We start from the raw sequence: 27,234 nt of genomic DNA on the forward strand, positions 1-27,234 counted from the left end.
CCTTCAGGTGCTTCACAGCAGCAGAAGCAACATGGAAGGAAAAAATGAACATTTAACTTTTTAGTCACAAAAAAAGGGAATTACACTTACCGGTAATTCGGTTTCCAGGTAGTCCCTCAGGACAGCACCCTGGAGGACGTCCTTCCTTGACCTATAGCGGGACAGGATCATAGAGAGGTTAAAGGACCCTCCCACCTCCACCCTCCAGTGTTGTTTCAAAGTACCACCGAAGGATGGAAATAAATGGTCTATACATGCCCTTACAAACACGTGTGTAGTAAACCCTTTAACGCCTCCGTCTTAATTTCGAGCCATGGTGACCCAAAGGATGAACGATCTGCCGGTAGCTTAATCCCGTACAAGCCTAAAAAGGGAACATAAGGGTGCTGTCCTGAGGGACTACCTGGAAACCGAATTACCGGTAAGTGTAATTCCCTTTTTCCATTACGTCCCTCAGGCCAGCACCCTGGAGAATACCAAAGCAACTCTCCCAGGGTGGGTACAGAAGCCAGGAATCAAAGTCCAAGGCAAAAACCGGACTAGATGATAAATAAATGATCTGAAAGATCAGAAAAACCATAGATATCTAGAGATCCGCAAAGAGAAACACCGTAGTGTCTGATATACATCTATAATGGCCAATTTCAGTATGAAATGTGGTAAACGAAATAAGCATCAGAAGTAGAGAGTGAAATACACCCATTGTACTCCAATACCAATAATGAACCACAGCAAGTTATTTATTGTGATAGATACTTATAGACATCACAGCCCCAGAATAGGGTTAGAAAACTTTATTGCCCAGCAAAATATGGTGAAAGTCCCAGCCACCACACCATGAGGACTGTACCGACCAATAATAAGCTCCATGTGCTTATAACGGGACTGTTCCTTAATCAGTCCTTCTGGGCTCAGGTTAAACCTTGGTTACAGAGCAGCTTACCATACTACAAGGAGACCTGCAGGACAGAGGCCCTGGACTGCGGGAAGATCAAACCAATAACAGTTAGTACATGGATAATGGCAGAGCATTGGGATGTACGCACATTACTCATCCAGGAGATCACGTCTATTCCAAATCCTTAGATGTCTAACCCCAAGTAAGGGTTATATATTGTTGAAACTAAGGAATACACCATCCGGCAGGTAATATCTCCTGCCATTACCAACGTCGGGCTTCTCTTTAGAAGCGCTGAAAGAAACGTGGATCATTACTCCTGTTTTACTGATGTTAGACACAGGGAGTCTGGACTCTGAATCGATGAAGGTGGTGGTGGTGCTAGTAAAATCTTCCGACACTTGAAATTATTCGAAACTGCATTTATACGAGTCATTGGTCCAGACATTATAAGTATGTCAACTTATTTGTCCATATCTGCATATACGCACATACATATCCCAAGAGGCAATCTTCTCAGGGATCTTTATACACTCAGACTGCCATTGTGGGAGTAACCATATTCCATGGCTAGAGAAAAGTTGGTTTCTTCCTCATAACAGAGGGAGATTATCTACTGTGAGGCAGTGAGACAATGGGGTCTTAAGAGTAAGAGCCCTGGATACAGTTTAATTTATCTTAGGAGCCGCGACTGCTGTAAGAGCCGCGAGTATGGTATCCTCTGCCACACGACACAGTGCTGCTGCTTCACCACAAGGTACAGAAGGCAGTGCTGATGTCCCTGGTAAACATAACGCAACAGACTTATGGGACAAGAATCTGTCCGATTGCCAAATGTGGAGTTTGGGAAGGATTAATAATAACAACAATAATAAACTTTATTTATATAGTGTCAATATATATCGCAGTGCTTTACAGATTGACAGTTTCAAACACAACAGTCATAAGTAACAACCACATAATAATTAAAGCAAAATAAAACGACCCTGCTCGTGAAAGCTTACAATCTACAATGAGGCGGGGAAGATACAAAGTACAGGTGTGTATCAACAATATTTTATTTACAATCATGGTCCAGCCATCTTCAGGGGGTGGGGGATAGATGGAGACAGTGAATGGGCTACACACACAAACATAAAATGACTTATTGGGGAACGTGATAGGCCGCTCTGAACAAATGTGTCTTAAGGGAGCGCCTAAAACTATGCAAATTGTAGATGGTCCTAATATCTTAGGGCAAAGCATTCCGAGGCGGAAGGAATCCTTACTTCCAACTCGTGGGATCTTCCACTCCCAGGACAGAAGTATGTCCTTTTATAGGATTATAGGATGTACCAAAATGACATATGTCATCTTATAAAGCTAATTATGTAATAGACTTGCCTTTAGCACTCAAGGTAGAACCTACCTGAGAGATCTGTTCCAAACAGAAGAAATGCAAATTTTACTAAGCCAATTCAAGCATATCTGTTTGCTTGACTAAGCCCTGTTGTAAAGAAAGAAGTAACAGAAGCTGGATCTGGGTCCGAAAACACAAGGACTCCATATCTGGAGTTGAGGCCCAAGACACTAATGTGAAGTTGTAGGCCGAAGATACAATGTGCGGCCACACAACAAGGCACCAGACAGAAGGTCTGACCCATTGGCTCACAGCCAGAGGTGAAAAAGGCACCAAGTCCGGCACACTAATGATACCCCCTGCACTGCAAAGGGCACCGAAACCCTATGATGCAAAATGATGCATATAGGAACTATGAGGCAATGAAGCAATATGATGCACAAAGTTACTAAGAAGTGCTATGATGCATATAGCAACTATGGAGAAATATGATGCACAAAGGCAACTTGAAGCACTATGATGCATATAGGAACAAAGAAGCAATATGATGCATGTAGGAACCATGAAGCAACCTGCTGAAAAATAATGCACAAAGGTAATATGAAGCGCTATGATGCATATAGGAACCATGAAGCAATATGCTGTAATATAATGCACAAAGGCAATATGAAGCGCTATGATGCGTATAGAAACCATGAAGCAATATGCTGTAATTTAGTGCACAAAGGCAATCGGAAGCACTATGATGCATATAGGAACAGTGATGCAAAATGATGCACAGAGTCACTATGAAGCGCTATGATGCACATAGGAACCATGAAGCAATATGATGCAGAAAGGCAATATAAAGCACTATGATGCATATAGGAACAATGAAGCACCATGATGCATATAGGAACCATGAAGCAATATGATGCAATCTGATACATGAAGTAACTATGAAGCGCTATGATGCATATAGGAGCAATGAAGCACCATGATGCATATAGGAACCATGAAGCAATATGATGCAATATGATACATGAAGTAACTATGAAGCGCTATGATGCATATAGGAGCAATGAAGCACCATGATGCATATAGGAACCATGAAGCAATATGATGCAATATGATACATGAAGTAACTATGAAGCGCTATGATGCATATAGGAACAATGAAGCACCATGATGGATATAGGAACCATGAAGCAATATAATGCAATATGATGCATGAAGTAACTATGAAGCGCTATGATGCATATTGGAACAATGAAGAAATATGATGTAATGATACATGAAGTGACTATGAAACAGTATGATGCCGTATGATGTCACAGAGGCACTCAGTATGATGCATAGATGTGCTATGATGCAGAATCATGCACAGAGGCAGTCAATATGATGCATAGAGGCACTATGATGCAGTACTATGCACGGAGGCACTCAATATAATGCATAGAGGCACTATGATGCAGTATTATGCACGGAGGCACTCAATATGATGCATAGAGGCACTATGATGCAGTATTATGCACAGAGGCACTCAATATAATGCATAGAAGCACTATTATGCAGTATTATGCACGGAGGCACTCAATATGATGCATAGAGGGCACTATGATGCAGTATTATGCCCGGAGGCACTCAATACGATGCATAGAAGCAGTATGATTAGGCCATGCCTGAAGGTGCCAAACAAGAGACCAGACTTACACTTTTAAGCAAAAGAGCAATCTATCAGAGTTCCAGATAAATCTCCACTCTGAACAGTACATCTCATTTGTCAGACTGACTCCACCCGAAGGAGCTAATTAATGAGCAGCAGCTGGAGGGCAGTCTTCATGGAGACAATGTGCCAATTTAACACCCTGTGTCCTCCTATGGATGGAGTAGTTAAGTTGCAAAGAAAAGTGAAACGCTTGCTTATTGAACCAGAAAATGGAAAGCATGCTTCCAAAAAAGTCACTCTGAAGCCCAATCATAAGGCTCTGTGCAGACAAGACCTGCAACAAACTGAAGTCCAGTCATGAGATGTAGCCTGGACGTATGGCCTCACCACAGCCTAGAGGTCCAAGGCCTAGCTCCAGGTACAGCTTTGGCACCAAGGCCTGAGACTAGAGTCAGCCCAGAGGCCCAGGCCATCAATGCAACATTAAACCATGCACTCACCTGTGCTGGCTCCATACCTGCTAGAAGACAGGGGGAGCTGGTAACGCCGAGAGCCTACCGTGGAAGGAAGCGGCGTCCCGTCAGAAATGCTGCATTACTGCCTGTGCCCCCTTCCGTGTTCCATCGTGGAACGCACGCCGATCCTAAGTGCCGGCGCTCCTCTCTGACGTCGGTCAATGGAAGCGCAATGGCCTTCTTCACCACATGACTTTCGGAAGTAGCGGTGTTTTGCTGGTCGGCGTCCGAGCCGAGAGCCCCCCACTGGGAGGAGGCGGCTCTACCCAGGAGCCCGTCCGCTCGACTGGTCTCTGGGGCTGAGGGACTCCCCACCGGGGAGTTTCCACCCTGGGCTACTTGACAGGGGGAAGGATTGGACCTGCCGCACGATCCCCCTAAGCCCATTACACAGGCTGTTGGCTGAGGAACCTCTCAAAGAGGAGTCAGCCATGGTCCGTCTGACCAGGAAAAGGGAAGGCTGAGACCCCCGAACTCTGAGTCCATCTGGTACAGCACTGATAGCTGAGGGACCTCTACCCAGTGAGGTGTCAGCCACGGACCACTTGACAGGGGGAAGAGAATCCACAGGCTATCTTCGCTCTAGGAGCAACCTCTCATACAACCGTCCCTGTAGGGACAGGAAAAACACTGGAGGGTGGAGGTGGGAGGGTCCTTTAACCTCTCTATGATCCTGTCCCGCTATAGGTCAAGGAAGGACGTCCTCCAGGGTGCTGGCCTGAGGGACGTAATGGAAATGATTTTTCAGCAACAATTTTTTTATTTTCCCAATGGTAAAAGGAGAAACTGAACAACGAAAGTTGTTGTCCAATTTGTCCTGAGTACGCTGATACCTCATATGTGGGGGTAAACCACTGTTTGGGCGCACGGCAGGGCTTGGAAGGGAAGGAGCGCCATCTGACTTTTTGAATGAAAAATTGGCTGCACTCTTTAGCGGACACCATGTCACGTTTGGAGAGCCCCCGTGTGCCTAAAAATTGGAGCTCCCCCACAAGTGACCCCATTTTGGAAACTTAGACGCCCCAAGGAACTTATCTAGATGCATAGTGAGCCCTTTAAACCCCCAGGAGCTTCACAAATTCATCCGTAAAAATGAAAAAGTACTTTTTTTCACAAAAAAATTCTTTTAGCCTTAATTTTTTCATTTTCACATGGACAACAGGATAAAATGGATCCTAAAATTTGTTGGGCAATTTCTCCTGAGTACACCGATACCTCACATGTGGGGGTAAACCACTGTTTGGGCACATGGTAAGGCTCGGAAGGGAAGGAGCGCCATTTGACTTTTTGAATGAAAAATTATCTCCATCGTTAGCGGACACCATGTCGCGTTTGGAGAGACCCTGTGTGCCTAAACATTGGAGCTCCCCCACAAGTGACCCCATTTTGGAAACTGGACCCCACAAGGAACTTATCTAGATGCCTAGTGAGCACTTTAAACCCTCAGGTGTTTCACAAATTGATCCGTAAAAATGAAAAAGTACTTTTTTTTCACAAAAAATTTCTTTTCGCCTCAATTTTTTCATTTTTACATGGGCAATAGGATAAAATGGATCCTAAAATTTGTTGAGCAATTTCTCCCGAGTACGCCGATACCTCATATGTGGGGGTAAACCACTGTTTGGGCACACGGCAGGGCTCGGAAGGGAAGGCGCGCCTTTTGACTTTTTGAATGGAAAATTAGCTCCAATTGTTAGCGGACACCATGTCGCGTTTGGAGAGCCCCTGTGTGCCTATGCATTGGAGCTCCCCCACAAGTGACCCCATTTTGGAAACTAGACCCCCCAAGGAACTTATCTAGATGCATACTGAGCACTTTAAACCCCCAGGTGCTTCACAGAAGTTTATAATGCAGAGCCATGAAAATAAAAAATAATTTTTCTTTTCTCAAAAATGATTTTTTAGCCTGGAATTTCCTATTTTGCCAATGGTAATAGGAGAAATTGGACCACAAATGTTGTTGTCCAGTTTGTCCTGAGTACGCAGATACCCCATATGTGGGGGTAAACCACTGTTTGGGCGCACGGCAGGGCTCAGAAGGGAAGGCACGCCATTTGGCTTTTTAAATGGAAAATTAGCTCCAATCATTAGCAGACACCATGTCGCGTTTGGAGAGCCCCTGTGTGCCTAAACATTGGAGATCCCCCACAAATGACCCCATTTTGGAAACTAGACCCCCAAAGGAACTAATCTAGATGTGTGGTGAGCACTTTGAACCCTCAAGTGCTTCACAGAAGTTTATAACAAAGAGCCATGAAAATAAATAAAAAAATTTATTTTCTCAAAAATGATATTTTAGCCCGCAATTTTTTATTTTCCCAAGGGTAACAGGAGAAATTTGACCCCAAAAGTTGTTGTCCAGTTTCTCCTGAGTACGCTGATACCCCATATGTGGGGGTAAACCACTGTTTAGGCACATGCTGGGGCTCGGAAGTGAAGTAGTGACGTTTTGAAATGCAGACTTTGATGGAATGCTCTGTGGGCGTCACGTTGCGTTTGCAGAGCCCCTGATGTGGCTAAACAGTAGAAACCCCCCACAAGTGTCCCCATTTTGGAAACTAGACCCCGAAAGGAACTTATCTAGATGTGAGGTGAGCACTTTGAACCCCCAAGTGCTTCACAGAAGTTCATAACACAGAGCAGTGAAAATAATAAATACGTTTTCTTTCCTCAAAAATAATTTTTTAGCCCAGAATTTTTTATTTTCCCAAGGGTTACAGGAGAAATTGGACCACAAAAGTTGTTGTCCAGTTTCTCCTGAGTACGCTGATACCCCATATGTGGGGGTAAACCACTGTTTAGGCACATGCTGGGGCTCGGAAGTGAAGTAGTGACGTTTTGAAATGCAGACTTTGATGGAATGCTCTGCGGGCGTCACGTTGCGTTTGCAGAGCCCCTGATGTGGCTAAACAGTAGAAACCCCCCCACAAGTGACCCCATTTTGGAGACTAGACCCCGAAATGAAATTATCTAGATATGTGGTGAGCACTTTCAACCCCCAAGTGCTTCACAGAAGTTTATAACGCAGAGCCGTGAAAATAATAAATACGTTTTCTTTCCTCAAAAATTATTTTTTAGCCCAGAATTTTTTATTTTCCCAAGGGTTACAGGAGAAATTGGACCCCAAAAGTTGTTGTCCAGTTTCTCCTGAGTACGCTGATACCCCATGTGTGGGGGTAAACCACTGTTTGGGCACACGTCGGGGCTCAGAAGGGAAGTAGTGACTTTTGAAATGCAGACTTTGATGGAATGGTCTGCAGACGTCACGTTGCGTTTGCAGAGCCCCTGGTGTGCCTAAACAGTAGAAACCCCCCACAAGTGACCCCATTTTGGAAACTAGACCCCCCAAGGAACTTATCTAGATATGTGGTGAGCACTTTGAACCCCCAAGTGCTTCACAGATGTTTACAACGCAGAGCCGTGAAAATAAAAAATCATTTTTCTTTCCTCAAGAATGATGTTTTAGCAAGCAATTTTTTATTTTCTCAAGGGTAACAGGAGAAATTGGACCCCAGTAATTGTTGCGCAGTTTGTCCTGAGTATGCTGGTACCCCATATGTGGGGCTAAACCACTGTTTGGGCACACGTCGGGGCTCGGAAGTGAGGGAGCACCATTTGACTTTTTGAATACAAGATTGGCTGGAATCAATGGTGGCGCCATGTTGCGTTTGGAGACCCCCTGCTGTGCCTAAACAGTGGAAACCCCTCAATTCTGACGCCAACACACCCCTAACCCTTATCCCAACTGTAGCCGTAACCCTAACCACAACCCTAACCCCAACACACCCCTAACCACAACCCTAATTCCAACCCAACCCTAACCCTAAGGCTATGTGCCAACGTTGCGGATTCGTGTGAGATATTTCCGCACCATTTTTGAAAAATCCGCGGGTAAAAGGCACTGCGTTTTACCTGCGGATTTTCCGCGGATTTCCAGTGTTTTTTGTGCGGATTTCACCTGCGGATTCCTATTGAGGAACAGGTGTAAAACGCTGCGGAATCCGCACAAAGAATTGACATGCTGCGGAAAATACAACGCAGCGTTTCCGCGTGGTATTTTCCGCACCATGGGCACAGCGGATTTGGTTTTCCATATGTTTACATGGTACTGTAAACCTGATGGAACACTGCAGCGAATCCGCAGCGGCCAATCCGCTGCGAATCCGCAGCCAAATCCGCACCTTGTGCACATAGCCTAATTCTAAAGGTATGTGCACACGCTGCGGAAAACGATGCAGATCCGCAGCAGTTTCCCATGAGTTTACAGTTCAATGTAAACCTATGGGAAACAAAAATCGCTGTACACATGCTGCAGAAAAACTGCACGGAAACGCAGGGGTTTACATTCCGCAGCATGTCACTTCTTTCTGCGGATTCCGCAGCGGTTTTACAACTGCTCCAATTGAAAATCGCAGTTGTAAAACCGCAGTGAAATGCGCAGAAAGACCGCGGTAAATCCACAGCGGTTTAGCACTGCGGATTTATCAAATCCTCTGCGGAAAAATCCGCAGAGGACCAGAATACGTGTGCACATCCCGAACCCTACCCCTAGTTCTTACCCCAACCTTAGTGGAAAAAAAAAAAATTCTTTATTTTTTTTATTGTCCCTACCTATGGGGGTGACAAAGGGGGGGGTCATTTACTATTTTTTTTATTTTGATCACTGAGATAGGTTATATCTCAGTGATCAAAATTCACTTTGGAACGAATCTGCCGGCGGCGCCCAGGAAAGAAGACGGACGGACCCCGGGAGGCTCGGTAAGTATAAGGGGGGGGAGATCAGGGCACGGGGGGGCGTCGGAGCACGGGGGGGGGGTGGATCGAAACACGGGGGGGTGGATTGGAGCACGGGGTGGGGGATCGCTGTGCAGTGGGGTGGATCGGAGCATGGGGGGGATCGCTGTGCGGGGGGGGGATCGGAGTGCGGGGGGGTTTGATTGGAGCACGGGGGGAGCGGACAGGAGGACAGGGGAGCGGAGCACAGGACGGAGGGGAGCGGACCACAGATCGGGGGCTGGGGGGGCGATCGGTGGGGTGGGGTGGGTGCACATAAGTGTTTCCAGCCATGGCCGATGATATTGCAGCATCGGCCATGGCTGGATTGTAATATTTCACCAGTTTTTTAGGTGAAATATTACAAATCGCTCTGATTGGCAGTTTCACTTTCAACAGCCAATCAGAGCGATCGTAGCCACGGGGGGGTGAAGCCACCCCCCCCCCCTGGGCTAAACTACCACTCCCCCTGTCCCTGCAGATCGGGTGAAATGGGAGTTAACTCTTTCACCCGATCTGCAGGGACGCGATCATTCTGTGACACAGCATATGCGTCACAGGTCGGATTGGCACCGACTTTCATGACGCATACGCTGTGTCACAGATCGGGAAGGGGTTAAAAAAAAATACACACACACTACTCACCCAACCCAGTTCCTAAGGTGTAATGCTCCAGTATGTGCAGTGTTGAGTAGAGGTTTCATACTACAGGTGTGATGTAGTAACGTCATTGTGCCTGCATTGCACAGAGTCTCAGACTCAGAAGTGAAGGTTGAATGGTGAATCAGGAGCTTTTGACTCCCTGATTCACTATTCTATTCACCGTCATCGGAATGTAGATATCTCTGAAATGGTTATGATGGAAAGGAGAAGGTGATCAATATCAAACCCCACGAGCCCTCGGAATTCATGGGCATCATAGCAACTGAGTGGGCTATCTTTATGGATGATACACTAAAGCCTATCCAACTATTGTATTGTAAATATGTCATAGATTCTGGGTTCATTAGTATCTGCACCAAGAATGAGGCTAAGTGAGTATTTCTTAATTAGCTGTGAGGTTTTAGGTGGAGTGGATTGTACCATATTGTGCATGTAGGGGATGAACTGTGGGAAAACTAGAAAGTAAGGGGAAGGCAGTACTGTTGGAACATTATACTGTGTGAGGGGGATGTCAGTCCTGTGGAAACATTATCCTGTGTGTATGGCAAGCTGCTATTGTGGGGACATTATACTATGTAGGGGGATGGTGGTACTGTGGGAACGTTACACTGTGTGTGGTGGGATGATGGCACTACGGAAATATTAAACTGTGTGGAGAGAATGGCGGTACTGTGAGATTATACTGTGTGGTGGGATGTTGGTACTGTGAGAAGATTATACTATGTGTGGGGGGAACATCGATACTGTAAGAAGATTATACTATGTGTAGGCGTATAGCGATACTGTGGAAATATGTTTTGTGTGAGAGATGCCAGTACTGTAGAAACATTATACTGCGGCAGAAAGACTGCCATATGCCATCCAGATGGGACCCTGCGGAATCAATGGGAAGAGGGAGAATTTCAGGAAGAAAGAGTCTATATGGTACACCAATGTTATAACCTGGTGGTTAGGAGCACCAGACCTGATAGTTAAACTCACACAGGACAAGCTCTGGGATGTGGGAGCTCTGCTGACCGCAAGCCCTAATCCTATCACACACACTAAAAATAGCCGTGGAGCGCTCCTGACGCTCCCTAGGCGCCTCGTCACAGCCTCAGAGCTAGCTAGCCCTAGAGATAGAAAATAAAGCCTACCTTGCCTCAGAGAAATTCCCCAAAGGAATAGGCAGCCCCCCACATATAATGACTGTGAGAAAAGATGAAAGTCACAAACGCAGAAATGAAATAGGTTTCAGCAAAGAGAGGCCAGACTTACTAAATAGACAGAGGATAGGAAAGGAATCTTTGCGGTCAGCACAGAAACCTACAAAAGACCACGCAGAGTGTGCAAAAAAGACCTCCGCACCGACTCACGGTGCAGGGGGGGGGGGGCCAATGAGCAAAAATAACAATAAGGAACTTAGCTTCAGCAGGAGAAGACAGGTCACCAGGCAGATCCAAGAGCGAACTGAACCAATGCTAAAACAATGACAACTGGCATGGAGTAACGATCTGAGTGGAGTTAAATAGAGAAGCCAACCAAAGGCTAAACCACGTCACCTGTGTAAGGAACCTCAGAAGCAGCAGCTTCACTCATAGCCACCAGAGGGAGCCCATAGACAGAACTCGCCGAAGTACCATTCACGACCACAGGAGGGAGTTCGACAACAGAATTCACAACAGTACCCCCCCCCCTTGAGGAGGGGTCACCGAACCCTCACCAGAGCCCCCAGGCCGATCAGGATGAGCCAAATGAAAGGCACGAACAAGATCGGCAGCATGAACATCAGAGGCAAAAACCCAGGAATTATCTTCTTGACCATAACCCTTCCACTTGACCAGGTACTGGAGTTTCCGTCTCGAAACACGAGAATCCAAAATCTTCTCCACCACATACTCCAACTCCCTCTCAACCAACACCGGGGCAGGAGGATCAACGGAGGGAACCATAGGCGCCACGTATCTCCGCAATAACGACCTATGGAACACATTATGGATGGCAAAAGAAGCTGGAAGGTCCAAATGAAATGACACAGGATTAAGAACTACAGAAATTTTATATGGTCCAATGAAACAAGGCTTAAACTTAGGAGAGGAAACCTTCATAGGAACGTGACGACATGACAACCAAAGCAAATCCCCAACACGAAGTCGGGGACCAACACAACGCCGGCGGTTAGCGAAACGTTGAGCCTTCTCCTGGGACAATGTCAAATTGTCCACCACATGAGTCCAAATCTGCTGCAACCTGTCCACCACCGCATCTACACCAGGACAGTCCGAAGGCTCAACCTGCCCTGAAGAGAAACGAGGATGGAAACCAGAATTTCAGAAAAAAGGAGAAACTAAAGTAGCCGAGCTGGCCCGATTATTAAGGGCGAACTCAGACAAAGGCAAGAAGGACACCCAATCATCCTGATCAGCAGAAACAAAGCATCTCAGATATGTCTCCAAAGTCTGATTAGTTCGTTCGGTTTGGCCATTAGTCTGAGGATGGAAAGCCGAAGAAAAAGACAAATCAATGCCCATCTTAGCGCAAAAGGACCGCCAAAACCTCGAAACAAACTGGGAACCTCTGTCCGAGACGATTTTCTCCGGAATGCCATGCAAACAAACCACATGCTGGAAAAACAATGGCATCAAATCAGAGGAAGAAGGCAGTTTAGATAAGGGTACCAAATGGACCATCTTAGAGAAGCGATCACAAACCACCCAAATGACCGACATCTTTTGAGAAACAGGGAAATCAGAAATAAAATCCATGGAAATATGCGTCCAGGGCCTCTTCGGAATCGGCAAGGGCAAAAGCAACCCACTGGCACGAGAACAGCAGGGCTTAGCCCGAGCACAAATCCCACAGGACTGCACAAAAGAACGCACATCCCGTGACAAAGAAGGCCACCAAAAAGATCTAGCCACCAAATCTCTGGTACCAAAGATTCCAGGATGCCCAGCCAACACTGAACAATGAATCTCCGAGATAACTCTACCAGTCCATCTATCAGGGACAAACAGTTTCTCCGTAGGACAACGGTCAGGTCTATCAGCCTGAAACTTTTGCAGCACACGCCGCAAATCAGGGGAGATGGCAGACAAAATTACCCCTTCTTTAAGAATACCCGCCGGCTCCGGAACACCCGGAGAGTCAGGCACAAAACTCCTTGACAGGGCATCAGCCTTCACATTCTTAGATCCCGGAAGGTATGAAACCACAAAATCAAAACGGGAGAAAAAGAGCGACCATCGAGCCTGTCTAGGATTCAACCGTTTGGCAGACTCGAGATGAATCAAATTCTTGTGATCCGTCAAGACCACCACGCGATGTTTAGCTCCTTCAAGCCAATGTCGCCACTCCTCGAATGCCCACTTCATGGCCAACAACTCCCGATTGCCCACATCATAATTGCGCTCAGCAGGCGAGAATTTTCTAGAAAAGAAGGCACAGGGTTTCATCACCGAGCCATCAGAACTTCTTTGCGACAAAACAGCCCCTGCTCCAATTTCAGAAGCATCAACCTCCACCTGAAAAGGGAGCGAAACATCTGGCTGGCACAACACAGGGGCAGAAGCAAAACGACGCTTCAACTCCTGAAAAGCCGCTACAGCCGCAGAGGACCAATTGACCACATCAGCACCTTTCTTGGTCAAATCAGTCAACGGTTTAGCAATACTGGAAAAGTTAGCGATGAAGTGACGATAAAAATGAGCAAAGCCCAGGAACTTCTGCAAGCTCTTCACAGATGTCGGCTGAGTCCAATCGTAAATGGCCTGAACTTTAACAGGGTCCATCTCGATAGTAGAAGGGGAAAAAATGAAACCCAAAAATGAAACCTTCTGAACTCCAAAGAGACACTTTGACCCCTTCACAAACAAGGAATTCGCACGAAGAACCTGGAACACCATTCTGACCTGCTTCACATGAGACTCCCAATCATCCGAAAAGACCAAAATGTCATCCAAATATACAATCATAAATCTATCCAGGTACTCTCGGAAGATGTCATGCATAAAGGACTGAAACACAGATGGAGCATTAGAAAGCCCGAATGGCATATGTTATGACCTAGTGGTCAGGACAATAATGGACCTGGTGGTTAAGAGCACACGGAATGACCTGATAGTTACTGATAATAAAGGACGAGCTCTGGGACATGGGAACTCTGCTGACCGCAATCCCTAATCCTATCAAACACACTAGAAATAGCCGTGGATTGCTCCTAACGCTCCCTATGCAACTCGGCACAGCCTAAGGAACTAGCTAGCCCTGAAGATAGAAAAATAAAGCCTACCTTGCCTCAGAGAAATTCCCCAAAGGAAAAGGCAGCCCCCCACATATAATGACTGTGAGTAAAGATGAAAATACAAACACAGAGATGAAATAGATTTAGCAAAGTGAGGCCCGACTTACTGAACAGACCGAGGATAGGAAAGGTTACTTTGCGGTCAGCACAAAAACCTACAAAAAGACCACGCAGAGGGCGCAAAAAGACCCTCCGCACCGACTCACGGTGCGGAGGCGCTCCCTCTGCGTCCCAGAGCTTCCAGCAAGCAAGACAACAATAAGAATAGCGAGCTGGACAGAAAAATAGCAAACCCAAGAAATACAAGCTGGAACTTAGCTTTTGCTGGGAAGACAGGTCACAAGAACAATCCAGGAGTGAACTAGACCAATACTGGAACATTGACAGGTGGCATGGAGCAAAGATCTAAGTGGAGTTAAATAGAGCAGCCAGCTAACGAATTAACCTCGTCACCTGAGGAAGGAAACTCAGAAACAACCACCAGAGGAAGTCCATGGACAGAACCAGCCGAAGTACCATTCATGACCACAGGAGGGAGCCCGACAACAGAATTCACAACAGTACCCCCCCTTGAGGAGGGGTCACCGAACCCTCACCAGAGCTCCCAGGCCGACCAGGATGAGACAAATGAAAGGCACGAACCAGATCGGCAGCATGAACATCAGAGGCAAAAACCCAGGAATTATCTTCCTGACCATAACCCTTCCACTTGACCAGGTACTGGAGTTTCCGTCTCGAAACACGAAAATCTAAAATCTTCTCCACCACATACTCCAACTCCCCCTCAACCAACACCGGGGCAGGAGGATCAACGGATGGAACCACAGGCGCCACGTATCTCCGCAATAACGACCTTTGGAACACATTATGGATGGCAAAAGAAGCAGGAAGGGCCAAACGAAATGACACAGGATTGAGAACCTCAGAAATCTTATACGGACCAATGAAACGAGGCTTAAACTTAGGAGAGGAAACCTTCATAGGAACATAACGAGACGACAACCAAACCAAATCCCCAACACGAAGTCGGGGACCCACACAGCGCCGGCGGTTAGCGAAACGTTGAGCCTTCTCCTGGGACGTCAAATTGTCCACCACATGAGTCCAAATCTGCTGCAACCTATCCACCACAGTATCTACACCAGGACAGTCCAAAGACTCAACCTGCCCTGAAGAGAAACGAGGATGGAAACCAGAATTGCAGAAAAACGGCGAAACCAAAGTAGCCGAGCTGGCCCGATTATTAAGGGCGAACTCAGCCAACGGCAAAAAGGACACCCAATCATCCTGATCAGCAGAAACAAAGCATCTCAGATATGTTTCCAAAGTTTGATTAGTTCGTTCGGTTTGGCCATTTGTCTGAGGATGGAAAGCCGAGGAGAAAGACAAATCAATGCCCATCCTAGCACAAAAGGATCGCTAAAACCTCGAAACAAACTGGGAACCTCTGTCAGAAACGATGTTCTCCGGGATACCATGTAAACGAACCACATGCTGGAAAAATAATGGCACCAAATCAGAGGAGGAAGGCAATTTAGACAAAGGTACCAAATGGACCATCTTAGAAAAGTGATCACAAACCACCCAAATGACCGACATCTTTTGAGAGACGGGGAGATCCGAAATAAAATCCATAGAAATATGCGTCCAGGGCCTCTTCGGGACCTGCAAGGGCAAAAGCAACCCACTGGCACGAGAAAAGCAGGGCTTAGCCCGAGCACGAGTCCCACAGGACTGCACAAAAGAACACACATCCCGTGACAAAGACGGCCACCAGAAGGATCTAGCCACCAAATCTCTGGTACCAAAGATTCCAGGATGCCCAGCCAACACTGAACAATGAATCTCAGAGATAACTCTACTAGTCCATCTATCAGGGACAAACAGTTTCTCCGCTGGGCAACGGTCAGGTCTACCAGCCTGAAATTTTTGCAGCACCCTTCTTGGTCAAATCAGTCAACGGTTTAGCAACAGTAGAAAAATTAGCGATGAAGCGCCGATAAAAATTAGCAAAGCCCAGGAACTTTTGCAGGCTCTTCACAGATGTCGGCTGAGTCCAATCGTAAATGGCCTGGACTTTAACAGGGTCCATCTCGATAGTAGAAGGGGAAAAAATGAACCCCAAAAATGAAACCTTCTGAACTCCAAAGAGACACTTTGACCCCTTCACAAACAAGGAATTCGCACGAAGGACCTGGAACACCATTCTGACCTGCTTCACATGAGACTCCCAATCACCCGAAAAGACCAAAATATCCTCCAAATACACAATCAGGAATTTATCCAGGTACTCTCGGAAGATGCCATGCATAAAGGACTGAAATACTGATGGAGCATTGGAAAGCCCGAATGGCATAACCAGGTACTCAAAATGGCCCTCGGGCGTATTAAATGCAGTTTTCCATTCATTGCCTTGTTTAATACGCACAAGATTATACGCCCCTCGAAGATCTATCTTGGTGAACCAACTAGCCCCCTTAATCCGAGCAAACAAATCAGACAGCAGCGGCAAAAGATACTGAAATTTGACTGTACTTTTATTAAGAAGGCGGTAATCAATACAAGGTCTCAAAGAATCATCCTTCTTGGCCACAAAAAAGAACCCTGCTCCTAACGGTGATGACGACGGGCGAATATGGCCTTTCTCTAAGGATTCCTTTATATAACTCCGCATAGCGGCGTGTTCTGGCACAGATAAATTGAACAATCGGCCCTTAGGAAACTTACTACCAGGAATCAAATTAATTGCACAATCGCAATCCCTATGAGGAGGTAGGGCACTGGCTTTGGGCTCATCAAATACATCCCGATAATCCGACAAAAACTCTGGAACTTCAGAAGGAGTGGAAGACGAAATAGACAAAAATGGAACATCACCATGTACCCCCTGGCAACCCCAGCTGGACACAGACATAGATTTCCAGTCCAATACTGGATTATGAACCTGTAGCCATGGCAACCCCAAAACGACCACATCATGCAGATTATGCAACACCAGAAAGCGGATATCCTCCTGATGTGCAGGAGCCATGCACATGGTCAATTGGGTCCAATACTGAGGCTTATTCTTGGCCAAAGGCGTAGCATCAATTCCTCTCAATGGAATAGGATACTGCAAGGGCTCCAAGAAAAAACCACAGCGCCTAGCATACTCCAAGTCCATCAAATTCAGGGCAGCGCCTGAATCCACAAATGCCATAACAGAATAGGATGACAAAGAGCAAATCAGAGTAACAGACAATAGAAATTTAGACTGTACCGTACCAATGGTGGCAGACCTAGCGAACCGCTTAGTGCGCTTAGGACAATCGGAGATAGCATGAGTGGAATCACCACAGTAAAAACATAGCCCATTCCGACGTCTGTGTTCTTGCCGTTCAGCTCTGGTCAAAGTCCTATCACATTGCATAGGCTCAGGCCCATGCTCAGATAGCACCGCCAAATGGTGCACAGCTTTACGCTCACGCAAGCGTCGATCTATCTGAATGGCCAAGGACATAGACTCATTCAGACCAGCAGGCATGGGAAACCCCACCATGACATCCTTTAGGGCTTCAGAGAGACCCTTTCTGAAGATTGCTGCCAGGGCACATTCATTCCACTAAGTAAGCACAGACCACTTTCTAAACTTCAGACAATATATCTCCTCTTCATCCTGACCCTGACACAGAGCCAGCAAGATTTTCTCTGCCTGATCCACTGAATTAGGTTCGTCATAAAGCAATCCAAGCGCCAGGAAAAACGCATCAACATCACGCAATGCCGGATCTCCTGGCGCAAGGGAAAATGCCCAGTCTTGAGGGTCACCACGTAACAAAGAAATAATGATCTTTACTTGTTGAACAGGGTCACCTGAGGAGCGAGGTTTCAAGGCAAGAAACAATTTACAATTATTTTTGAAATTCAAGAACTTAGATCTATCACCAAAAAACAAATCAGGAATTGGAATCCTAGGCTCTGACATCGGATTCTGAACCACAAAATCTTGAATGTTTTGTATCCTTGTAGTGAGATTATCCATGCAAGAGGACAGACCTTGAATGTCCATGTTTACACCAGTGTCCTGAACCACCCAGAGGTAAAGGGGAAAATAGAGACAAAACACACTGCAAAGAAAAAAAAATGGTCTCAGAACTTCTCTTATCCCTCTATTGAGATGCATTAGTACTTTGGGCCACCTGTACTGTTATGACCTGGTGGTCAGGAAAATAATGGACCTGGTGGTTAAGAGCACACGGAATGACCTGATAGTTACTGATAATAAGGACGAGCTCTGGGACGTGGGAACTCTGCTGACCGCAATCCCTAAACCTACCAAACACACTAGAAATTGCCGTGGATTGCGCCTAACGCTCCCTATGCAACTCGGCACAGCCTAAGAAACTAGCTAGCCCTGAAGGTAGAAAAATAAAGCCTACGTTGCCTCAGAGAAATTCCCCAAAGGAAAAGGCAGCCCCCCACATATAATGACTGTGAGTAAAGATGAAAATACAAACACAGAGATGAAATAGATTTAGCAAAGTGAGGCCCGACTTACTGAACAGACCGAGGATAGGAAAGGTTACTTTGCGGTCAGCACAAAAACCTACAAAAAGACCACGCAGAGGGCGCAAAAAGACCCTCCGCACCGACTCACGGTGCGGAGGCGCTCCCTCTGCGTCCCAGAGCTTCCAGCACGCAAGACAACAAATTAAATAGCAAGCTGGACAGAAAAATAGAAAACCAAAGAAATACAAGCTGGAACTTAGCTTCTGATGGGAAGACAGGTCACAAGAACGATCCAGGAGTGAACTAGACCAATACTGGAACATTGACAGGTGGCATAGAGCAAAGATCTAAGTGGAGTTAAATATGAGCAGCAGCTAACGAATTAACCTAGTCACCTGTGAAACTCAGAAACACCCACCAGAGGAAGTCCATGGACAGAACCAGCCAAAGTACCATTCGTGACCACAGGAGGGAGCCCGACAACAGAATTCACAACACATGGAGCAAAGATCTAAGTGGAGTTAAATAGAGCAGCCAGCTAACGAATTAACCTCGTCACCTGAGGAAGGAAACTCAGAAACACCCACCAGAGGAAGTCCATGGACAGAACCAGCCGAAGTACCATTCATGACCACAGGAGGGAGCCCGACAACAGAATTCACAACAGGCATAACCAGGTACTCAAAATGGCCCTTGGGCGTATTAAATGCTGTTTTGCTTTCATTACCCTGTTTAGTTCGCACAAGATTATACGCCCCTCGAAGATCTATCTTGGTGAACCAACTAGCCCCCTTAATCCGAGCAAACAAATCAGACAGCAGCGGCAAAGGATACTGAAATTTGACTGTGATCTTATTAGAAGGCGGTAATCAATACAAGGTCTCAAAGAACCATCCTTCTTGGCCACAAAAAAGAACCCTGCTCCCAATGGTGACAACGACGGACGAATATGACCCTTCTCCAAGGATTCCTTTATATAACTCCGCATAGCGGCGTGCTCTGGCACAGATAAATTAAACAGACGGCCCTTATGAAACTTACTACCAGGAATCAAATTAATAGCACAGTCGCAATCCCTATGAGGAGGTAGGGCACCAGATTTGGGCTCTTCAAATACATCCCGGTAATCTGATAAAAACTCAGGGACTTCAGAAGGAGTGGAATGCGAAATTGACAGCAATGGAACATCACCATGTACCCCCTGAAACCCCAGCTGGACTCAGACATAGATTTCCAATCCAATACTGGATTATGGACCTGTAGCCATGGGAACCCCAAAACGACCACATCATGCAGATTATGCAACACCAAAAAGCGAATATCCTCCTGATGTGCAGGAGCCATGCACATGGTCAATTGAGTCCAGTACTGAGGCTTATTCTTGGCCAAAGGCGTAGCATCAATTCCTCTCAATGGAATAGGATACTGCAAGGGCTCCAAGAAAAAACCACAGCGTCTGGCAAACTCCAAGCCCATCAAATTCAGGACAGCGCCTGAATCCACAAATGCCATTACAGAATAGGACGACAGAGAGCAAATCAGAGTAACGGACAAAAGAAATTTAGACTGTACCGTACCAATGGTGGCAGACCTAGCGAACCGCTTAGTGCGCTTAGGACAATCGGAGATAGCATGAGTGGATTCACCACAGTAAAAACACAGCCCATTCTGACGTCTGTGTTCTTGCCGTTCAGCTCTAGTCAAAGTCCTATCACATTGCATAGGCTCAGGCCTATGCTCAGAGAATACCGCCAGATGGTGCACAGCTTTGCGCTCACGCATGCGCCGATCGATCTGAATGGCCAAGGACGTAGACTCATTCAGACCAGCAGGCGTGGGAAATCCCACCATGACATCCTTAAGGGCTTCAGAAAGACCCTTTCTGAAAATTGCCGCCAGGGCACATTCATTCCACTGAGTAAGCACAGACCACTTTCTAAACTTCTGACAGTACACCTCCGCTTCATCTTGACCCTGACACAAAGCCAGCAAGATTTTCTCTGCCTGATCCACTGAATTTGGTTCATCATAAAGCAATCCAAGCGCCAGAAAAAACGCATCTACATCTCGCAATGCAGGATCTCCTGGCGCAAGGGAAAATGCCCAGTCTTGAGGGTCACCACGCAACAAAGAAATTATGATTTTTACTTGTTGAACGGGGTCACCAGAGGAGCGGGGTTTCAAAGCTAGAAACAGTTTACAATTATTTTTGAAATTCAAGAATCTAGATCTATCCCCAGAAAATAAATCAGGAATAGGAATTCTAGGCTCTAACATAGGATTCTGAACTACAAAATCTTGAATGTTTTGTACCCTTGCAGTGAGATGATCCACACAAGAGGATAGACCCTGAATGTCCATCTCTACACCTGTGTCCTGAACCACCCAAAGGTCTAGGGGAAAAGAAAGACAAAACACAGTGCAAAGAAAAAAAAAATGGTCTCAGAAGTCCTCTTATCCCTCTATTGAGATGCATTAATACTTTTGGCCAGCTGTACTGTTATGACCTGGTGGTTAGGAGCACCCGACCTGATAGTTAAACTCATACAGGACGAGCTCTGGGATGTGGGAGATCTGCTGACCACAAGCCCTAATCCTATCACACACACTAAAAATAGCCGTGGAGCGCTCCTGACGCTCCCTAGGCGCCTCGTCACAGCCTCAGAGCTAGCTAGCCCTAGAGATAGAAAATAAAGCCTACCTTGCCTCAGAGAAATTCCCCAAAGGAATAGGCAGCCCCCCACATATAATGACTGTGAGAAAAGATGAAAGTCACAAACGCAGAAATGAAATAGGTTTCAGCAAAGAGAGGCCAGACTTACTAAATAGACAGAGGATAGGAAAGGAATCTTTGCGGTCAGCACAAAAACCTACAAAAGACCACGCAGAGTGTGCAAAAAAGACCTCCGCACCGACTCACGGTGCGGGGGGGGGGAGGCACTCTGCATCCCAGAGCTTCCAGCTAGCAAGACAAAATCAGGATAACCAGCTGGACAAAGAAACAATGAGCAAAAATAACAATAAGGAACTTAGCTTCAGCAGGAGAAGACAGGTCACCAGGCAGATCCAGGAGCGAACTGAACCAGTGCTAAAACATTGACAGCTGGCATGGAGTAACGATCTGAGTGGAGTTAAATAGAGAAGCCAACCAAAGGATAAACCACGTCACCTGTGTAAGGAACCTCAGAAGCAGCAGCTTCACTCATAGCCACCAGAGGGAGCCCATAGACAGAACTCGCCGAAGTACCATTCACGACCACAGGAGGGAGTTCGACAACAGAATTCACAACACACCAAGTCAGATGACCTTGATGGTGCAGTTTAATGTTATTATAAAGGCTATAGCTCCAAAGCCAGAACAGATTTTGCGCCAAGCAAAAAAAAAAAGAGGGTGCCAGTAAAGAATCTGAGGTACCAAGCCATGGTAAAGTGCCTGAGGCAGCTGGTTGTGGCAGCAGAACCCAGGCGGCACCAAACAAGTCCCAGAGTCCAAACTACGCCAGCCAAGACCAGAGAAGCAGACCTGCGCAGGTCAAGACTCGGAATTCAGACCAGACTATGCCTGTCAAGGCCTAAGAAGCTGACCTGCGTCGGTCAAGACTTAGAGTCCAGACTATACCAGGCAAGAGCAGAGCTCTTATTACTTCTGGTACAAGAGATGGATGTGCCAATGATCTGTGAGGAGATTCCACTCAGTAGTATTCGCATGCAGTAAAGAGCAGGAGGAGCGAGTGAGTCGGGCCATTGCTTCCAGCACTGACGTCAGTACAGGTGAAAGCTGGTTGAAGTGAAGGCGGTCCAGCGAGCCTTGATAGACATTGTTAGGACTTATGGCCTAACGAGAAAAGGCGGAGACCCCGCTATGGCCTGTGTTCGCAAAAGAGACAGTGTTGTCGACTATATGTATCAGGAAAATCACTATTTTCAGTAGCTAAAGTAACATATGGTTAGAGGCTGCTATTACAGTGAGTGAGCCAGAAAATTCATTGTATATGGGATTTTGTATTTTTCACCTCGTAATCACCCTGTTTTGTATTATTTACTCTTGCAATACTGATCACAATTCTTCTTATCAGGGAAATAATTATATTGGTTACTTCTGGTTTGTCTGTGTGTTATATCAGGTCACCTGCTTATAGGGGCATTATGGAGGCATTATCCTGCGTGGTGGGCAGGGCCGGCGTTTGGCACAGGCAGACCAAGCAGATGCCTGGGGCCTCCACCTAGAAAAGGGGCCCCCTGCCTCTGCAGCCCCTGTATGAAGTGCCCAGAGGGTGCACAGCAGTGAATAAGGCTGTGCATTGCTCTGTTGTCCTGGAATGTCTCTCCCAAACCCCCCTTGAGACCCCCTCAGTGCTGTGATTTACTCATGTGGTCTGGAGCTCTGTGCTGTTTGCTGTAGGATCAGGTTTCACAGTAACATACAGCAGGGATCAGCATAGGCTCTGATCACAGTCATTGAATCACTGCTTGTAATCTGACAGGGCGACCTGCTGTCACTACTGTCTGGATGACACAAGGCAGGAATATTGTCTGCTGAATCAGGGTATTTTTTATATAGAAATAAATTCCCACGTGAAATAATAAGGGTAAACTACACATATATATAATACAGGTGTGCATAGGAATCAGTATTTTTTGGTGCATTTTTTTTTTGCAGCCAAAGCCTGCTCTCTTGGCAGTAAAAACACTGGAAATGACAGCCCTTTGGATGCAGCGGATATGTGCGGTGTCCAAAGTGCTGCCATCTTTTGAACACAGGTGATTGCGCGTGTGTTCATTGATCTGTGCGGAATCCCTGCGTCCTATACATTGCAGGGGTGAGATTTCTCTTGCGGAGACTCGCGTCTACGCCATATAAATTGACATGCTGCAGCATGGACAGACGCGCAACATGTCCGTCTCTGCGGGTGAGGTGCGGGTGTCATGCACGCATAGTAGAGATGGAATCTCTTGAAATCCCATCCACTATACTGTAACATCTGGCCGCTGCGGGTTGGACGCTGCACAAGTATACAGCAGCCGACCTGCAGCGTTTTCTGATTGTGGACACATACCCTTAGAGCTTTTGCAGTTTGTTTTTTACAGTATGCATTTTGTCTACAGTACATGTTTAATAAAGTTAGTGTTATTCACAAAAAAATGCAGCGAAAAACAACATTGCAACATTTGCAGCATTTTTTTAACTTTTTATTTGCTTTCTACGGGTGAAAAAAATTGCTGAAAGAAGTGACATGCTGCAGATTTAAAAAACGCTGCAGTTGTGAAATTCAGTCAGGGTAAAATAAAAGGGTGTGCAGGAGATTTCTGAAAATCTCAGTTTTTGCTTGTGCTGTAAAGTGCTGTAAACTTCTTATTTGCAGAAGAAAAAGCTGCAAAACGTCTGCATATGAACATGGCGAAAAGCTGCTTTATAAAGTGCCAGCAAAACATAGATTTCCGAAATCTCCTGCATGCGCTTGTTTTTTTTCTGACTGGATTTCAGAACTGTAGCACTTCTTAAATCTGTAGCTTGTCACTTCTTTCAGTGTGTTTTCACCCGTAGAAAGCAATGAAAGAATAAAAAGCTGCAGATATTGCAACGGCATTATTCGCTGCAATTTTTTAAGTGGTTTTGGTGAATTAAACTATTAGGTCGGTATTTGTAATGCAGAAACAGCAGTGGAACAATGAGGCTATGTGCACACGTTGCGGAATCTGCTGCGGATTTTTACACGCAGATTCCTAAAAATCTGCAGGTAAAACGCCCTTCGTGTTATCTGCAGATTTACAGCGGATTTATCGTGGATTTACTGCGGTTTTCAACAGCGTTTTTACCCCTGCAGATTCCTATTATGGGGCAGGTGTAAAATGCTGGGGAATCCGCACAAAGAATTGACATGCTGCAGAAAATACAACGCAGCTTTTCCGCGCTGCATTTTCCGCAGCATGTGCACTGCGGAGTTTGTTTTCCAAACGTTTACATGGTACTGTGAACGCATGGAAAACTTCTGCAGATCCGCAGCAAAATCCGCAACGTGTTCACATAGCCTGAGAAACACGTAACTACTTCTGTATTTCTCACCCTCCTGGTTTTGGCTTACACATACTGATGTGAAATACTGACCAAACACTCAACGTGTGAACGTGGCCTTAAACATACTGTAGACAAAACTAACATCCTCTCTCCAAAAAAAAGCTGAAAAAGGTGTGAAGAACACCACAAAACAAGCTGAAAAACAGGTGTTTTGAACGCAACATTTTTACTGCTAATAGAAAAGGTTTTAGCTACTGAAAAAAATAAAAAAAATGTTGCATGGTCTTACTCTGAAACGCTAGGTCTATCTGTGGTGTTACATAGGACTGCATGTGATATATACTAAATTATCTGTACTCAGAGAATTATCACTGCTATCTCTGGTGTTACATAGGACTGCAGGTGACATCTACTACATTATCTGTTCTCAAAAAAAAAAAATTAAGAGGGGGTTGGTGGCAACCCTTTGTCTTGGGCCCCCAATCGTTTCTGACCCTAGCAACGCCCCTGCGTACAGCTAATAGTGGCAGACCCGTCGGCCGATATAAGGCCCCTAAATATGGGGGTCACAGTGCAATGTTATCATTTGGGGCCCCCACTTTAAATTTTTGCCTAGGGCCCCACTTTGTCTAAAATCCGCCCCTGGTGGGGGGCATCATATATACTGCTTAAGGGGCATATTGGGGGCATTACATTATGGAGTAACCAAGAATGGGGCCCTGTACTATGAGAACATTCCCTTTCCTCACTTCCTGTCTCCCATAGTTGGGTCGTATGTAACATAGTAACATAGTTAGTAAGGCCGAAAAAAGACATTTGTCCATCCAGTTCAGCCTATATTCCATCATAATAAATCCCCAGATCTACGTCCTTCTACAGAACCTAATAATTGTATGATACAATATTGTTCTGCTCCAGGAAGACATCCAGGCCTCTCTTGAACCCCTCTACTGAGTTCGCCATCACCACCTCCTCAGGCAAGCAATTCCAGATTCTCACTGCCCTAACAGTAAAGAATCCTCTTCTATGTTGGTGGAAAAACCTTCTCTCCTCCAGACGCAAAGAATGCCCCCTTGTGCCCGTCACCTTCCTTGGTATAAACAGATCCTCAGCGAGATATTTGTATTGTCCCCTTATATACTTATACATGGTTATTAGATCGCCCCTCAGTCGTCTTTTTTCTAGAATAAATAATCCTAATTCTATTACAGGAAACAGAACAGAAACGTTATGATTCTTATAAAGTGGCAACAAAAACCCCAAAAGAGTCTCAGTGCTGAAGGGGTTAATGTCCCCCGCGCTCAGTAATGGGGAATCTCCAGCACCTACCTCCACCCGCAGAGCCGCCACCACATATATGGCTGCTCTGTGCGCACAGGACCTGTGATGAGGTCACAGGAGGGGAGGAGTCAGGGGTCACATGATCAGGGGCCTCAGTGAATGATATCCTGAGTGCAGACGCTACATGGAAACTTCTCCTCAGTCAGTGACATTTCCGCCATTATTCGCCCCTCACTACTGGCACAATTACCCCGCGCCGCCTTTTCTGCACAGTGTTATGTGTGGAATGTAACGTGTGATTTCTCTGGAGACAAATAGACCCCACACATGAGGGAATTATCACCAGTTACCGGACGTCTACTATATGGCGGCATATGACTGTGCGATCGACTTCATACCAGGAGCTAAAATGCCGAAATCTCATTTATTTAACCCCTTTCAGAGTCCGACTAAGGCTACTTTCACACTTGCGTTTTTAGCAATCCGTCGCAATCCGTCGTTTTGGGCAAAAAATGGATCCTGCAAATATGCCCGCAGGATGCGTTTTTTGCCCATAGACTTGTATTAGCGACGGATCGTGACGGATGGCCACACGTCGCGTCCGTCGTGCACTGGATGCGTCGTGTTTTGGCAGACCGTCGGCACGAAAAAAAGTTCAATGTAACTTTTTCGGACGTCGCGTCCGCTATTTTCTACCGCGCATGCGCGGCCCCCTCCTCCCCGGACTTCAGAATGGGCAGCGGATGTGTCGAAAAACTGCATCCGCTGCCCACGTCGTGCACAAATTTCACAACGTGCGTCGGTACGTCGGCCCGACGCTTAGCTCATATATGGCCATCCACCTCTCCAGTCGCCGTGGGGTTTTTGTTTTGGTAAATGGATGTAGGGATGCGTCCATGCTTGGATTTTAGAGAGATTAATAAAATCACAGCTCACCTTCTCTATCCTTTACCCCTTATACCTGACCTGTTTAACCAATTACCTGGAGCTAAATGGTTTCACAAACTCAACGTAAGAAGGGCATATAACTTTATACGTATACGCCATGGTGATGAATGGAAGACCTCAATCAATACACCTGAGGGTCATATTGAAAATTTGGTGATGCCATTCGGGTTAATTAATGCTCTGGCAGTCTTGGAAAATTTCATAAATTATATGTTTTTCTCACTGGCGGCTTTTGCTATCTCCTTCCCAAACCCGACAGGATATGAGACATGGTTTACATACAATAAACCATTTCATATCCCTTATTTTTTTTACATATGAGGGATATGTAAAAAAAATAAGGGATATGAAATGGTTTATTGTATGTAAACCATGTCTCATAT

The 27,234-nt window shown here is 46.0% G+C and overlaps 1 protein-coding gene across 1 annotated transcript in view; it reads right to left on the reverse strand.

Annotated features, from left to right (window-relative positions):
• The window catches only part of LOC138663668 (oocyte zinc finger protein XlCOF22-like), a 61,660-nt gene extending 35,658 nt beyond the window's left edge, over nucleotides 1-26,002 (reverse strand). The window contains exon 1 of the mRNA XM_069749953.1: nucleotides 25,952-26,002. Within this exon, the coding sequence (XP_069606054.1) occupies nucleotides 25,952-25,977 (26 nt within the window). The 5' untranslated portion in view covers nucleotides 25,978-26,002. The remainder of the gene's footprint in view (nucleotides 1-25,951) is intronic.
• Nucleotides 26,003-27,234: the final 1,232 nt, after the last annotated feature.

This window comes from Ranitomeya imitator, chromosome 2, assembly GCF_032444005.1.
Source record: "Ranitomeya imitator isolate aRanImi1 chromosome 2, aRanImi1.pri, whole genome shotgun sequence".
Lineage (NCBI taxonomy): Eukaryota > Metazoa > Chordata > Amphibia > Anura > Dendrobatidae > Ranitomeya > Ranitomeya imitator.